This window comes from Cervus canadensis, chromosome 6, assembly GCF_019320065.1.
Source record: "Cervus canadensis isolate Bull #8, Minnesota chromosome 6, ASM1932006v1, whole genome shotgun sequence".
NCBI classification, from domain to species: Eukaryota; Metazoa; Chordata; class Mammalia; order Artiodactyla; family Cervidae; genus Cervus; species Cervus canadensis.
The window spans coordinates 79,996,728-80,013,609 of record NC_057391.1 but is presented as its reverse complement, the minus strand read 5'-3'; the positions used below and the strand labels follow the sequence as shown (position 1 = coordinate 80,013,609).

At 42.8% G+C, this 16,882-nt stretch overlaps 2 protein-coding genes across 7 annotated transcripts in view; one reads left to right on the top strand and one right to left on the bottom strand.

The window, feature by feature from the left end:
• The window catches only part of ENTPD5 (ectonucleoside triphosphate diphosphohydrolase 5 (inactive)), a 32,820-nt gene extending 28,996 nt beyond the window's left edge, over positions 1 to 3,824 (top strand). For all 6 annotated transcript variants that reach the window (XM_043472528.1, XM_043472526.1, XM_043472529.1 and 3 more), the window contains one exon: positions 234 to 3,824. In XM_043472528.1, the coding sequence (XP_043328463.1) occupies positions 234 to 320 (87 nt within the window). In that variant the 3' untranslated portion in view covers positions 321 to 3,824. The remainder of the gene's footprint in view (positions 1 to 233) is intronic.
• A 123-nt stretch (positions 3,825 to 3,947) lies between these two features.
• Positions 3,948 to 16,741, bottom strand: COQ6 (coenzyme Q6, monooxygenase). The gene is made up of 12 exons (XM_043472525.1): positions 16,489 to 16,741; positions 11,198 to 11,332; positions 9,782 to 9,840; positions 9,353 to 9,476; positions 7,468 to 7,598; positions 6,691 to 6,798; positions 6,538 to 6,600; positions 6,230 to 6,337; positions 5,041 to 5,243; positions 4,850 to 4,965; positions 4,518 to 4,684; positions 3,948 to 4,081 (listed from the first exon to the last, which is right to left on the bottom strand). Exons 1-12 carry the CDS (start codon positions 16,703 to 16,705, stop codon positions 4,052 to 4,054), a joined length of 1,461 nt encoding a protein of 486 aa, XP_043328460.1. The 5' UTR covers positions 16,706 to 16,741; the 3' UTR covers positions 3,948 to 4,051.
• Between the last annotated feature and the right edge of the window lie 141 nt (positions 16,742 to 16,882).

The following is a 16,882-nucleotide window of genomic DNA, read 5'->3' as shown; positions in this document are numbered from 1 at the left end:
ACCACTTCCTGGGCCAGAAGATTCAGGGATCAGATGGGCAGGTGTAGGGGCGCTGGGCAGTGGTGGAAGGGGAACTTGCAGGGAGGGTTGGGAGAAGCCTCCAGAGACTGGCTACTCCCATGCTGCCTTGGTTTGGCCATGTAGATGATCTGGGAAGATATTCTCTGCTTGTTGTGCTTGCTAGAGTTGAGAATGGAATAAAAATGTGAAGACTTTTTTCTCCTTCCCAACAGCTCACGAAGAAAGTGAACAACATCGAGACCGGCTGGGCCTTGGGGGCCACCTTTCACCTGCTGCAGTCTCTGGGCATCTCCCACTGAGGCCACACCATTCCTCTGAGGCCTGCATTTGCCAACATTTTTAAAGGGAGAACGAGAGAGGAGAGGATTCTGTTGTGTTCTGAGCTAGTCTGGGGGCCACCTGGACTGAAGCCCAGCAGCTGGTTTCACCAAGAGGAAGGGGCTTTTGCAGACAGGTCTTGCCCTTGGGTCTAGAGATTTGGGTTTAACTAATTTTACACATCAAATGTGAACTGTTTCCTAACCACTCTTCATGCACAGCTGGTACCAGAATCTAAATCTTTGAGGTTCCTTGTGTATCAGAGAGCCAAAAGTCACAGCTTTGGAACTTAACGTTGGGGAACCCAGGGATGGAACCATGGCAACCAAAGAAAAATCTCATTTCAGCCCTTTTAGTGCCTCATCTCTTTGAACATTTTCATTATCCTCTTAGATGTTAAACTGATGACAGGCCCATGACCTATTGACACCGGTATTTTTCCTACACTTTGCCCTGCCCCACCTTTACTTCCACTCCCCTGCCCTTAAAGAAAAAGGTTTTGCTTTCCATGTGTAATTCAAAGAGAAAAACGCCATATCTGAAATTACACGATCCCACTTTGTGTTAGCGCCAACCCAGCCAGCTGAGAGCAGCCATTCTAAATCTCTGGAGAGCAACTCCTCATTGGCCAGAAGGGGGACATCCAGTTAAGGGGACAGGTTTTGGGAGGGTGTGGCTGCCTTGTACAGACCACCTTCTTTTAATCAAATTTTTATCAGTCAACCCTTGGATTAATGGACATATCCAGTCTTATATAAGGAGTATGTGTGTGTTTTCAGTGCAAATACCTCCTCCTAGGCTCGTGTTTATATTGTCATCCTAAACTTGTTTTCTTTGTATTTTCTAATACATCTATACCCTGACTTCTGGTAAGAGGCCTGTGGGTGTGCTTTCCAAGGATCTAGATTTTGGTAATAGCCCCTTTCAGCTTGCCCTTTTATTCTCTTTATAGCAGTGTCTCTTTCTGCCCTGCCCCCTGATCATTTTAGCTAGCATCCTCTACATAGTTGTCTAGTCCCAGGGTTTCTGATACCCTTCTTGGTGATACCTAACATTTGACTTAGTTGGCCATCTTGGCCCACACCATATAGTGGATGCTCACTTTGAATATTCAACATTCAATTTTGTGAATTATTTCCCCTAAAGTCCATTATCTTGTTCTCCCCCACATGACCATCATTTGCTTGTCTACCCACTTGATTGTTCTTGGACTTGGAAGATCTTCCTGTAGTCTGGCTCTTTACCTCCAGCTTCCTTCCAGCAGAATTTTACCTCCACACACTTGTAGCTTCCACAGTAGACTCAGCTTTTTCACATATACTCAGCCCTCACATCAGTTCCCATTGAACCTTATTTTTAATAGTATTCCACTGAGTCAAGAAATATTTAACATCTGATTTGTGTAAATAACTAGGCAAATTTCTATTTACTTATTCCCCCCCCCCAAATTTTTCAATTCTATGTGGCATTTTTTTCATTCTTCACACTAATGTTTAATTATACTGAAGTCAACTTTATACCTATTCTCTTCCTCCAAAAATGCTAAAACAGAATGAAATAATAGAATCTTTAGAGTTGGAAATAGCTGAAAAATGTAATCCAGCCTTTACCCATTGCAGTCCCTTAATGCTTCTAACTTGTTGTCACCCAGTTTCTGTTTAGGCATGTTTCCAGACAACTCATTCCACTTTGGGACTGCACTGATGTTAAAAAAAAATCTCTCCTCCAGTCTTACTTCTGCTCTAATCTCTCCTTCCACAGCCTTTTGGTGTTTTGAAGAAAACATCTCCTAAATCCCTTACATTCTCTTTAACATACCACTTGACCTCTGGACCTTCCCATCTTTGTCCAAAGAGAAGGCCGTTAGAACCAGTTTAGATACACTAAACGTTCTTCAAGATTAGGGACAGGGAATCCCCTGGTGGTCCAGTGGTTAGGACTCCATGCTCTCACTGCCGAGGGCCCAGGTTCAGTTCCTGGTTCCAGAACTGAAATCCCATAAACTTCACTGGGGGAGACCATTTCCCATTAGAAACCAAGTTTTCCCAAGAGATAAGCTGTGTTCACTAAAGACTCCTCCAGCTTGATGGGTAAGATTTCCTGGTCTTTTATCACCACAGTTTATCTCTGAAACTTTTTTTATAAAGGCCACATGTTGTTCAGCTGACTCCTTTAGTCATCCCAAATACTTTCAGAACTCTTGGGTAGATGCATTATAACTCCAGAAATGTAGCTACATATTTTCTGATAATCTTGATTAGAACATCTGGAAAATTAGCCAGTTTATCCATTATAGGAGCAATTTGGAATGAGAATTTTTATTTCTTACAAAAAAGTTTGTCTATAATATTCTTTCTGCCGCTAGTACACTTTTTGGGCCTCTTACTAAGAGGTCCTACAGGGTCTAATATTGGTGATTAGGTTTCCTTTCTGTAAATATGTTATATATTTCAAATACTTAGGACAAGGCCTGGCACATAGTGGATGTTGTGTGTGTTTTCATCAAAACATCCTCTGTGGGTTATGGAGGTCCTTTCAAGGTGTGCCTTAAATTTCATGTCTTGCCTGATTTTGTTTGTGTACTTTTGTAGAGTCCATGTTCTTTTTACCTTTCCATTTTCTTATGAAAGATGACCTTTTTTCCCTACAGTGACCTTTCTGGACTTTGCCAGTAGTCACCCAGCTTTTCCCAGAGCTGCCATCTTTCATTCTGGGCACATTTTTCCTGAGATTCCAGGAAGACCTGCAACATTCATGTTTTAACTCTAGATCTTACAAATTTTCTGCATTTACCTGAAAAGCTTCTCTGTGGTAACACATTTCCCACTCCTTCAAAAAGCAGACTGTTATCTTCTCCTTTCATATTCAACTCAGACTTCTGGGCAAGATATTCTTTATGGCATACAAATCCAATGGATCCAAAAATCTCTTTGATAGGCATCTTGGGTACTGTGGGCTAAGCACTTCAAAACCTTAAAGTAAAGCATCCCGCCCCCCCCCCCCCCCCCCCCCAGCAGTCTGCAGTCAAACATGAACAAATTCTGCTGCTAATCAGGTTCTTTTCTTTTGACCTGGTTCCTGAGGTCTTCTAAACTGTGCAATGAAATTATTTATTGTTTTATGACAGAATACAGTGGTGTCCCACAGAGGAGCCATCGATGAAAAATGGTGCTGTGATAAAGAAGTAATAACTAGCATTTTAAAATTTGGTTTCCTTTTAAGAAAGTCTAATATATCTATAACAAAGGTTAAAGCAATTTGTCTTATTTTACATTCTAGCATTATTAATTTTAAAATAGCAGTTCTAACAAAAATGCATCAATTGACTTTCTAAGTCTTGTCTTTTATCAAAAAAACAACTGTATAAATTTACAACCAGCATTTTTAAAAAGTTGTATAAATCTTTTTCAAAAAAATTGTTAACAAGTGAAAATGAATGAGATGGCACCTTAGCAATTTTTGTTTTATGTAATAAAAATTTCTTTTCAACCAAGTCATAGTCTTCCTTTGGTTTTTCCCCTTGGCTTGGTTGATATGCCCTCCTCACCATAAATTATCACTCATCCTTTGGGCTCCAAAAGTTCATTAAGCAGAGGAGAAACAGAGACTGCAGAATTCTAATGTAAATTTATTAAATTTTGAAATGATGTGGTCTTGGAAAAAGATGTTCGATATTCATTTTTCATCAACATCATCTCCAGAAGAAGAGTGTTCATTTGCTTGCAAAGGCCATAATCTGCTCCTAGAGATAAAATGAAATCAAGTGAGTGATACTCTTGACAAAATTTTTAAGGTATGAAGGCAGGTGAAGATAGTACTTTAAAATATTTAAAGTGATTGAAGCAAAAATTGGCAAAAGTTCCAGACAGATTCTCCTTCCAAGTCCCTTCAAAGTAACTTTTAATGGAAGTTTCTCAGGAAAGAAGCTGGACAGCAGCAAAAGGAGTTTAAGCATCTTTAACAGTCCTACTCACTATTTTATATAGAGTTACTGCTTCCATGTGGGCTAGCCCCAAAAAGCCCAGCAGGGACATTTCTGCTCATAAGCACTGGGGAAGGTATTCAGACAAAGATGATAATTTAACAGCCACGAAAATTAATTCAAAGAAATTAAAGAGTCATTGGCGAGTCATTCCTCAGTGAGCAAGACTCTCGGAGATCTGGGAGCGCTCTCTTACTTTGAGTGGAGACACTGCATTCGTGGCCTGCAGGCCCCAGGTCCTGAGCAGCACGAGGGGGGTGGCCCTGGTGGAATAGAGCCTTTTCAGCAGGTCCGTAGCGGCCAGAAGAGCGGTGTTGTGGCGCTGTCGGTCTGTTTCATAACTTGTGAGGTGGCTCATGGAGCCTGGAGGGAAAAGGCAAGGTTACCTCCCTAATTCTGTACTGCTGTTTTCTTTCCTAGCAAACCAGATGCATTTATGCCCACTACATCTGGCTCCCGAGGAGCCATTTTCCTGATCTTCCCGTATTAAATGAGCTCGAGATACTCCAAGGTACACTGAATCCTTACCTAAGTCTCTGCCATTGAAGGCTGCAGTACTGAGGTGATGGAGCAAGCTGGAGATATCCCCAAAGCCCATGTTGACACCTTGCCCTGCAAGTGGATGGACCCTGTGGGCTGCATCCCTAAGAATAAAGCAGAGTTCAGGTGTGGCCTCGAGCCAGAGGGAAAAGGGAGCAGCTCTGCTGTTACCGTCTTACCCAATGAGGGCCAGCCGAGGCCGGACGTACTCGGCAGCATGTCCCAACCCAAGAGGAAACAGGACTCGGCTTCTGGCGTCCACCCTGGCTACACTGGGGGGCAGCTGGCGAGCTGAGACTCTAGTGGGCTTCAGAAAGGCAACTGCGGACTGCAGCATGGAGCCAGCTGAGTCGATGAAGTCTGTGTGGTTCACATCACTCCACTGAGTAGTAGTATCGACCACAAAACAAAGTGAAAGTTCATCAGCGATTCCAGCAGGGAATTAGAACATTCAACAAGGCAACCATTTTATAACCACAGTCATGGGTAGTGGTACCACAAGTGACAAGCCCCTCAAATGAATGCAAAATGCAATTCCCCATCACTCCCCACAAGCTGTAGGACCAAATCAAACTGCTCATGAGCTGCCCCTACCTACCTCTGAGTTTCCTCTTTCACCATTCCTAACCCTCAAAATGCACGTGCCAGCCAAAGTAGCGCTCTCTACAGCATGGTCTTGATTCCACACACCGCTCTGCTTAGAATGTCACCTCAATTCTAATTCACCACAGTAACACCTAGGAGTATCCAGAAGCTATCATTGCTTTGTAAACCTCCCTCCAAACCATCCTGTGTCTATCGTTCTCCTCCAAGCGCCATAGTATAGTATCCTAGGCAAACTCTACCACTGGACCCTAACTCATTTCTGTGTCCTTCCTCACTTGACTTTGAGCTTCCTGAAAGCAGGGACTATATCTCACTTGTCTAACGCCAGCACCATCTACATAGCAGCACTCATAACCTGCTGAATGAATATACTGCAAAGGCCTTATGCCAGGAACACACACTAAGTGACCCAGAAAGGGTCATCATTTATCTTGGAAGCCCCTTTAGTACGTTTAGTTCGTTTTGTTCTTGCTGGCTTCTGTTAAAAATTATCAAAGTGTTATCGCTTCAAAAAAAGTTACTTATTCAAGTAACTTCCACCCAGGCAGCTGTTTCAGTCATCAGAGCAGCAGCCCACAACCCTCAGAAGGGCACACAAGCCAATTTCTGTAGTTTTACATTTTCCTGAAGCCTCTCCCCCATGTAATCCAGATCAAGTGGTATAGGTCCAAAGGGGCAGTGTGTTGATTGTTCCTTTCTTTTTGCTCAGAACCACCTTTCTCTATCTATCCCTACAACACACCATCGGCAGGTGATACTCACAAAGGCGGAGTTAATGGCATCCACAAACTCCTCCTCCTCCATGCTGACCAGCTCTGCTGCATGTTCATGGGATGTAGACCAAACCAAGGAACTCAGAGTGTCTGAGAGCTGTTTTGGAAGAACATCAATGCCAAGGGCTGACACTTCGGTTCCTAAGAGCTCACAGGCATGAGGGACAGACAATAAGAAGGGGTAACAAACCTAGTCTGGGCATAGTCCCTCAAAACCAGCAAAAGGCTGAGTGGAGTGAGGTTCTAAAAGGAGAAGGGTTGACATGTTTAAGAAGACAAGGCAGAAGGACTTCTTACCGGAAGCAGAGCAATGGGCCCAGAGGGGAGAAATCTCTGCCAAGCTACATTGTTTTCAGTGGCCTACAACACACAGGGGAAGAGTCCTTGTCAGAAGTGCCCGGTACCAGTTAGGCATGAGCAGGGCCCCCGATGGTGGGCTCAGGATCTTACCTCCGATAAATGCAGAGTAGCCACGACAGCGGATTGGTCATAGTTCCAGCTAACATTCTGGATTCCCGCAGCCTGCCGCACTCCTGAGTTGTGACCGTCTGCACCAATCTGCGTGCAGACAAGAGCCTGCTGAGTCTGCCAATCTCTTAATTAACAAAACTATTTCAGAAGGTTGTCCCTGCCTCCTAAAAGTTTTCTCCAGTTCCAACTGCTAGCAAGCCCATCTGGGGAAGGCAACTCTTTATCATGCCTTCCTCATTCCCAGCTCCTAGAGGAGAAGCCCTACATAAGCGATCCTAGACACCACAGCTGGACATCTGACCCAAGCAGGGCCAGCCATAGGTTAAACTCAGCCAAAGTCTCTTCACCCTGAACTAGACAGCAGTAAGGCAGACATGCAAGGCTGAGAATGGCTGCCATGGAAAGGGGGAAGCTGACGAGCAGAAAGAGAAAAAAAATGGGAGAAGCAAGATGAGTGGCTGCAGGATTCCTGAGAGGGAGGGAAAGGGCTCCTTTTCTGACCCTGGGATTCCTGTCCCTGTAAGGCCAGCTATCCTTTACGTCAAGACATACGATGGTCCGAGAAACTGCCTCCTATAGAGCATTTACAATAGGGCCATCCTCACTGGAGCTGGTCTGAGTGGCTCCAGGTCTTTATAGCCAAAAGCTTTGCCTCAAATCAACTTCAACTATAGCTAAGATCTAAAACGAGAGACCACAGACTCTAATAAGATGTGGATATGCAAGACCCCTGGCAAAATAAGAATCTTCAACTACCAACAATTTGGTCTGGAGGGTTCTGCCATCACCTAGGGTAATATGAACCCAAGGGCTGGAGTCTGCCATGGAAAATGGATAAGGCCAGGTATAGCTGACTGCTCTGCTCTTGTAGAGAACGGTCACTCGGTCTAGGGAGGTCAAAGAGAGAAAACAAAACATTAGACAGTTGGCCCACAGGCTGAGGAAAAAACTCAGTAACTAAATAAAGCAAGATCTCAAGACAGCTTATCTTTATCTTATCATTGATTTTAGGTCTTTAAACCTAAAAAAAATAACCCATGTGATCAATGTTATGGTCTAAGAGCTAATGAAAGACAGAGGCCACAGGGATCAATCAGTGCGTGACCTGACCAGGCGCTCCTTTTTTCCCCACACTCCTGCTCCTCTAGCTTCACTCTATGCCCAAATGAACCCACATGTGGTTTCACAACAAACAGGGTGGGGAACACCACAGGCTTAAACAAGTTCTAGATTTCATAAGGTTTTCCTTCCCCCTGGAAGACATTTTACTTTTCTGATCATAAAAATTATATGTTTATTACTTTTTTACTTAGTGTAAAAGTCTGAACTACAAATAAAGGTTTAAAAGAGGGGCAGGGAATCACCTTTAATCATACCACTCAGACATAGCTACAGTTAAAGCTTTGTTCTGTTGCTTTCCAGGTAATTTCCTATGTTTGTACATGCACACACACCATTCCCCCTCACACACACACACAAGTGGGATCATACAACACAGACTTTTCTTCACCAGTATACTGTGGGACATGTTTCTAAGTGACTGTTAGATCTAAGTTATCTTTAAAAGCTACATGGAAGTTCATTCCATGGATGAACCATTATCTCATATCAAAAAGCATTTAAGTTGCTTCCAATTTTTCTCCCTCCAGAACCCTGAAATATCTATAAAACATATATATATACATATGAAGGGAATTTATACCCAGACTACACAAAGAACCCTTATAACTAAAAAATTAAGACAATCTAGTTTTAAATGGGCAAAAGATTCTTAATAGACACTTCTCCAAAAAAAATACACAAATAGCCAACAAGCATCTGAAAAGACACTCAACATTATTAGTCATCAGGTAAATAAAATCAAAACTATGAGACACTACCTCACAGTTACTAGGATGACTATAAAATGGAAAATAAACCGTTTCTAAAAAAAAAAAATAAAATAAAATAAAAAAAAGAAAGAAAGAAAGGCTAAGGGGAATAAGGGTTGGCAAGGGGTGGAGAAATTGGAATTCTTAAAATTGTTGGTGGTAAAGTGACATGGTGCAGCCTCTTTCAAGTTTGGCAATTTATGACAATGTTAAACATAGAATTATTACATGACCCAGCAATTCTAGTCCTAAGTGTCCACCCAGAAAAAATAAAACATATATCCACACAAAAACCTGTACACAAATGTTCCTAGCTGTATTTACAACCACTAAAAAGTAGAAACAACCCAATGTCCATCAGCTGATGGATGGATAAATAGTGTGATATGTCCACGAGAGACTGGAGTACTGACACATGCTACAACATAAATAAACCTCAAAAGTGTATTAAGGGACAGAAGTCAGACACACAAAAACACACATTGTATAATTCTACTTAAATGAAATGTCCAGAAGAGGCAAATTCTGAAAAACAGAAAGTTACTGAATTGTACGCTTAAAATGGGTGTACACTTACTGGTATGTAAGTTATACCTGAGTAAAGCTGTTTTAAAAAAGAGAAAGAACAACCCTGAAATAACCCTCAGAGGGCTTCTTTATGGTGAACATCAGTATCCGTAGGAGGGGTCCTTCTAGTAAGTCCCAGGATAATTCTAAGACAGTTCTCCTTCCAAAGAGTGCCTGGAAGATGGGAGAGTCAGGGGCCTCACCTGACACAGCCTCCAGCTGCTTACTGAGAGCATGCATGATGACATCGTTCTCCACTATATAGCCCATGTCATCTAAATTATCCTTATCGAACATTATCAGGGCCTCTGAGCAGGCATCCCACACCTGGAAACACAAGGGGAAAGCATGTATTACAACCCAAGGAAAAGGAGGTATTACTCTAATCAGAAACTGAGCACTGCTGTCCCAAGGGACTGAGGCAGAAAAACCCCCAGGTGTCAGTCCCTCTGGCAGGAGATGTATGGTAAGAAGAAAATTCTCTTGTGAATGCTTCCCTTCTACTTCCTGAGATGGAGTGTAAACTCTGCCTGAATTCTTCCCACATTTACAGAAAACCTGGAGAATGTGTACTCCGTTATTTTAACTCAAGGCAGACTGAGATATCTTGCCAAAAGTGATAAAGGAGGCACCTGCATTCGCCGAAAGGCTCTATATCTCATGTTGCAGATGTGGTCCCAGGCACCAAAACCTATGAGAAAAAAGAGCAGCAACATATAGACCAGAGCAATCTCGTGGGACCTACATCCCTCCTGGGTCTCCCTTTGTCCCTTCTTCTTGTTGAGTGAGAGATTGTTCTCAGTGTTAAACAATAGAGAAATACTCACCACTTCTACCCTGTTTGGTGCTAGGAGCTAAGCAACTCTGTTCCCCAGTTCTGATTACACAGCATGAAAAAAGACCCAGCTTTCATGATCAAAGGTCAAATCACATTAAGAGGGGGAAATAATAAAGGAAATTAAATCCATATTGTACTTTCTCTTCACCATCCTACTAAGGTTACAAAGTGTTATAAGGTCATCATACTGAGTTACAAAATCCTACTGAGTTACAATAAAAGTGTTACAAAAATCAGCCTACTGAGGTTACAAAGTGTTAGTCACTCAGTCCTGTGGGACTCTTTGTGACCACACGGACTTTAGCCCATCAGGCTCCTCTGTCCATGGAATTCCCCAGGCAAGAATACTGAAGTGGACTGCCATCCCCTCCTTCAGGGGAATCTTCCCAAGGACTGAATCCAGGTCTCCCTCACTGCAGGCAGATTCTTTACTGTCCGAGGCACCAGGGAAGTCCACTGAGGTTACAAACTTCCTGGATAAAGACGATTTTTTGTTTAAATCTAGAGAACCAAAGCAATTCATTCATTGAGATGTTTACTGAGCACTTATTATGTGCCAGATACACTTCTAGGTACTAAGTACAAAGTGGGAAACCAGACAAATCTCAGTCCTTCAGCAGCTGACATTATAGCTGGAGAGACAGACAAAAAAAAAAAAAATCATAATATCAGGTACTAAGTGTCATAAAGAAAAATAAAGCGGTATAAGGGGCTAGAGAATGATGCAAGAGTCTCATTTTAGATGGGATGGTTCCACATAGGCTGGCTCGAGGGAGTAACACCTGGCAGAGACCTGAAGACAACGTGCTAACTGTGCACACATCCATCTACACCCTAAAAGCATTTAGCGTTCAGGCTCCCCAGCCCCACAGAAGGCTGACTCTGGGAATAAAGAGGATGCTGTTACTAAGTGAAGAGTCACAATTAGTTCATATAGTTTCAATTCCACCACTTCATAATGACCCAACATCACAAATGATGTCTATATGGACCCACATGTCTGCAGGAAGTCTTCCTCAGACCGGAAGTTGACACATGAACAGTTCTTGGAATCTTCAGCTACGTACTAGACTTACCAACCCCACCCTCCTCTCCCAGGCACCTCGGTGAGCTCTCTCCTTGCCAGATGCCCCGCTGACTCTGCCCTATGGGACATCCTGGAGAGTCAAAGACAGGAGACTGGCTCTATGACAGAGGGTCTTCTACTCACTACTGAGAAGGGTTGCCGAGCCAGGGGAGATGGAGCTGACCCTGTTGCTGTAAGTTTCTGGCAATTTCTCCAGTACTTTCTTTGGACCTGCTTCTAACAACAGGATTTTCTTGTCACAAAAGTGAATATCATGTCCTAAAAAAAAAAAAAGAAGAAACAAAATGTTATATCATTTTAGAAAAATCAATTTATTCTCTCATTTCCAAGAGAAGTATCATATTAACTAATTCCTTAGTGCTTAGGATACAAATATCTTACAGGACACATAAAAAGGGAACACCATACGGAGTCCTAAGCAGTAACATACAACACCTTTTCAGTCATGTAAACCACCCTGCTCGTGGCAATAAGAACTCTCCAGACCAATCCCTGCCATGCACAAAGAAGCAAATAATGGCATAACCCGTAACAAGGGAATAGAATGCCCTAAAAAGAAAGGAAGGCGGCAGTATTTAGATACAGTTAGTTACAACCTTAAAAGTATTAAGTCACTAAAAATTACAAATACTGTTCAACAGAAAAATAAAGCTAACAAAATTCACTGTGGCCTCAAGATTAAGTCAAAGATAAAAAGCTTATAAAAGAAAAGAGGGCCAAAAAAATAACCAGTGGTGCCGAAAACTCTGGTCCTAAAACATCTGTACAGTGAAGTAAAAAGAAGACTTGGAGACTTTGGTACTCGGTGACTAGCATAGACACAAGATCCTCCACAGTGCCTCAGAAAAAGATGCAGGGGAAAAGGTAAGCAGTGAGCTGCTACTACCAAGATAGGAGAAAACACCTGTGATGGAATTACCGGAGAGAAGAAACACTGCAGGTTTTACTTAGTAATGGTCAGGGAAACCCCTCAAACCTTGACCCCTCTTTTTATTTTGGAATGTAAATGAGAAAAAAAGGCGCTACTGTAATATACAACAAAGAAAGGGTGAAAATCAAGGGCAGCTCCGGTGGGAAAGGAAGAGAGGAGCGCTGAACCGACCAGCTCGGCATGGCGCCCCCTGCCGTGCGGCAGCGGTTCTGCTCTGAAGGATGGGAGCCCCGGCCATGGCCGCGCTCAGCAGAGCGGGTGGTTTCTGGTCCCTCACCTCTCCCGGCCTAGATCTAACAGCAGCCGCTGCCCCACCGAAAGCCCCCGCCACCTGCTCCTTGTGGAGCCTGCTCGCTGAAGCCTTGCCTCCACAACAGTGTTCTTCATACCGTGCTCGCATACCTCCGCCCCCAGGAGAGGTCAGTTCTTTGTTCCTCTAGGGTAGCTTTCATTTCAATCTTCCTTCTGTTCGTAATCCCCTTTGCTGGATTCTAAACTCCTTGGGGGCTAGGAATTCTTTTCTTATTGCAATAATGTCCCCAGCAATATATGCTGTTATCTCCTCAACCCACAAAGAGATACTCAATGTCTTAACAGACATTTTTCTTCAATGACAGATCAGGAAACATTTAGGAAAAGAGTCAGATTTCCATCCCATACTTGTCCAGGGGAGCAGAAATAGAAAAACATAACAAAAATACATATTTTAGGCTATAATATCACTATAGCCTCTATAATGTTTATGTTAAAGCATAAACATGTATGACTTAGCTGTTGATTGAATTAAATGAAATTATGAATTATCAGTGAATATCTAAATTTTAACCTTGAAATCATTTCACTCTATAAAGAATCCAAGATAGTTTTATCAAATGACAACCTAGTGCCATAATAATTTGTCACGTTTATGAATAACAAGATTATTATATTAATAGTTTACTTTTTCCAGCATATCTAAAAGCAAAGTTCCATAGAATCACTATTACCATTATCATCACTGCTAATGTTTATTAACTCCTATATGCCTCACGCAGAGAGTTGACTCATTGGAAAAGACCCTGATGCTGGGAGGGATTGCGGGCAGGAAGAGAAGGGGATGACAGAGGATGAGATGGCTGGATGGCATCACCAACTCAATGGGCATGAGTTTGAGTAAACTCCGGGAGTTGGTGATGGACACGGAGGCCTGGCGTGCTGTGATTCATGGGGTCGCAAAGAGTCAGACATGACTGAGCAGCTGAACTGATATGCCTGGTGCAATTATATACAGTTTACTATAGTATCTTCTGATATAATCCATACCACAATTTTATGAAGAATAAAAAGCTATTCTGTCCTCATTTTAGAGATGAGAAAAATCAATGTACAGAAACTGTGAGTAATTTATACAATTTTACCCAGACAGAATTAGAGACAAGACTGAGGATTTAAATACATGCAATCTCATATGAAGACCTGTCACTTCATCATTTAACTTCCTTTAAAGGAAGTTTCCTTCTTATTTAAAACAATCATTGGACTGGAAATTAAAATCAGAAGCTCTGGATTGCCAGACCTGCCGGCAAAACGAACAGGTAGAGGACGCAATCACCAGAGCACCTGAGAAATAAAAGGCTCGGAAAGATGGGGTTGAGAGGGACGGAGTCAGCTTGTGACTGATTCCGACGACTTTATTGAGGGGTAACATACATATACATGCTAACAGGATTCACTAACAGGATTCACCAAATTTTAGATCAAAGACATGCATACGTGCAGAACTGCAGACACTAGTTTTAGCTCAGGAGTTTTATCTTAACTCTAGCAGAGCATGGCACCAGCGTCTTACAATCAGTTAAAGACTACCTAGACATAAACCATTCACAGGAGCCCGATAATCTTATCAGAGTCAGGAAAATGGGCAAATGGTGGCTGCAGCGATTTCCTTGAGGGAGGTGAGAAAGGCCAATTTGCACTTTAATAAATCAGGGGTGGCGGGACAGAGAGGGACCTCTTAGATCTCTCTCAGGGCCGAGAAGGGGCCTGAGCAGTCAGGCCGGCTCCCCACACTGGATTTTAATCCCAGCTCTCACAGTTTCTAGCTTTCATCACCCACAAATGCATACATAACATTATGTACTTTATAAATTTCCTTTGGTCAAAAAAAATTAGATCTCCAAGCACATAAAATAGTCAGGGTCATTACTTTATTTTTCAGTATTTTATTTTTAGCTATTTAATATCATGTTTTAGGAAACTCTCTTGGAAAAAAAATTACTGGAGAATATCATTTACAAGTAACAATGCTGAGAGGGAAATAGACATTTCAAGCCTAAAACATAAACTAATGTGAGTTTAAAGAAGAAAAGAATCAAGGAAGACATAAACTGGTCTATAGTGAAATGTGAAGAGGCCATGGAAAATTTTCACTTTTAAAGCAGCTATCCAAGATTAAGTGGATGTCAAAATGTAAAAGTTGATCACCATACAACCTATTAACAAAGAATATTTTTGGGGATACAGGCCATGATGATCAAGGGGAGACACTAGCAAGCACAGAATCTCAAGCAGGTTGATTACTTGACTCAGCAGGACCTGTCCAAGGACAGAGTCTCCTTACCCTGTTCATATTTTATATGAAAAAAGTAGAGGCTTGCTCACTGAATAAATTGTACCAAAGACTTACAAATCTCCCACTGAGCTTCAGTTTTCATGTTTTAGCAGTCAGTATTTTCTCTGAGCTTTTAAAACAGGAAATTAGCTGATATGTGAATTTTTTAGGGAAAACCTACGCTTGGGAGGTTTGACTGACTTAGAGGCAGTGACTCATAACCTGGGGTACTCAGCCTATGACCTCTCTTTTGTAAACTTACACAGAGAATTGTCTTGCAAGTATCTGCTTAAAGTCAGCCTTGAATTAAGGAATTTATACTTCTATGGAAAAAAAAAACAGAAAAATGAACAATTACAATACAGAATTCTCTACGCTTATAAAAACTTTCCGTCCTTGGGATGTGGGCAAACGGGGTGAGAAAAAGAACAAAACAGGAAGGGGAAAAAGCTAAACAAAGCAAAGAGCACAACACCAAATATTAATGAAATTAGCTAAAAACTCAGTAAGACTAAAAAACTTCTCAAGTACTGAACAGACATTTCTCCAAAGAAGATACACAAATAACCAATAAACACCATGAAAGAATATTCATCATTAGTCATTAGGGAAATACAAATCAAAACCAGGAGATGTTACCTCCCACTCACTATTATAACTAGTAACAAAAAGACAATACAGTGCTGTCCAGGATCTGGAGAAATGAGACCTCTCATTTATTGCTGGTGGGAATGTAAAATGGTGCAGCCGCTCTAGAACACTGGTAGTTCTTCAAAACGTTAAGCAGAGTTTATCAAATGACCCAGAAAATCCACTTCTAAGATTATATCCAAGATAACCAAAATGCATGTTTACACAAACAAAAGCATGTAGGAGAAATGATTAGTAGCATTATTTGTTATAGCTCCAAAGTGAAAACGACTCAAATGTCTATCACTTGGTGAATGAATAAACAAAATAGGCTATATATATCCACCCAAAATATTATTTATTATTTGGCAATAAAAACAAACAAAGTACTGGCACATGCTGGGCTTCCCCCGTGGCTCAGCGGCAAAGAATCCACCTGCAATGCAGGAGGCTCGGGTTCGATCGATCCCTGGGTTGGGAAGATCCGCTGGAGGAGGGCATGGCGACCCACTCCAGTATTCTTGTCAGGAAAATCCCATGGACAAAGGAGCCCAGCACGCGACAGTTCATGGGGTCGCAAGACTAGGAGGCGACTGAGCACGCACACACTGACATATGCTGCAATCTGGATGATTCCTGAAAACATTAAGCAGATTCCACATGTACGAAAAAGTCCTGAAAAAGCCAATCTATAGAGACGAAAAAGTACATGAGTGGTTGCCTAGGGTACTAGGGTGAGGAAGATGGGGGAGAAGGTGGGCTGCATGGGCAGTGACTACTAACGGGTTCGTGTTTCTTTGGGGGGAGGTGATAAAAATGTTCTAAGATTCACTGTGGCAATGGCTGCACAGCTGTACGAATAAACTAAAAATCATTACATTATATGCTTTTAAGTGGGTGAAGTTTATGGTATGCAAACTATATCTCAATGAAGCGGTCTAAAAAACAACAAGAAGAAAACCGCCTAACCTAGCTCAGTAGACAACTGCCGGATGACTTCGGTGTCCAGACCGAAATAACCCTGGGCGGGTCTGTGTACCCACGTGCTGGAAGGACACGTACGGTCCCTCCCACTTTTGACCCTTCGGAAATCTGAAGGAACAAACGTTTGCCCCCGGGGTCCTGCGGTTCCTCTGGGCAGGAAGTGGACCACAAGATGTGCAACACTCAGGCTTTGGGCAAACAGTGACAGGGCTCCCACACTCCTCATCGTTCCTTCAACGGCCTCGCTCCCCGCAAATACTGGCCTGCAGATGCGCTTACCTAAGGCACAAGCCATAGCGGAGCCTACCAGGCCTCCCCCTGACACCACCACATCGTACACGTTGTCCGCCGAGGCGCCAGCCCACCTCCGGCAGGAGACCCGCGGGCCCTTCTGGGCAGCGGCAAAGACAGCGCCCCACTGGACCCTGGCCAGGTGGGCCACCATGGCGCTGACCTGCGCCGTATCTGAGCGACTGAACTGAACGGAACGGAACATGCCCGCCTTAGGCAGCACGTCCGGAAACTAGCCGTCCAATCACCGGCCGCTAGAGCTACGATCTTAAAACCGGAAGTATAAAGTGCGAAGAGAATAGGCCAATCAGAAAGCGAGTCCTTCCTGCCTGGGCGGGATAGATGCGAGGCTGCCTGGGGAGGGGAATGGTTCGAGTATCCG

Coding starts and splice junctions, on each gene's coding strand:
- COQ6 (XM_043472525.1), bottom strand. CDS start 16,705: ATGTTCCGTTCCGTTCAGTTCAGTCGCTCAGATACGGCGCAGGTCAGC. Junction 7,599..9,352: donor GCAGCTGGAGGCTGTGTCAG/GTGAGGCCCCTG, acceptor TGACCTCCCTAG/ACCGAGTGACCGTTCTCTAC. Junction 4,685..4,849: donor CTTCAATGGCAGAGACTTAG/GTAAGGATTCAG, acceptor TTTTCCCTCCAG/GCTCCATGAGCCACCTCACA.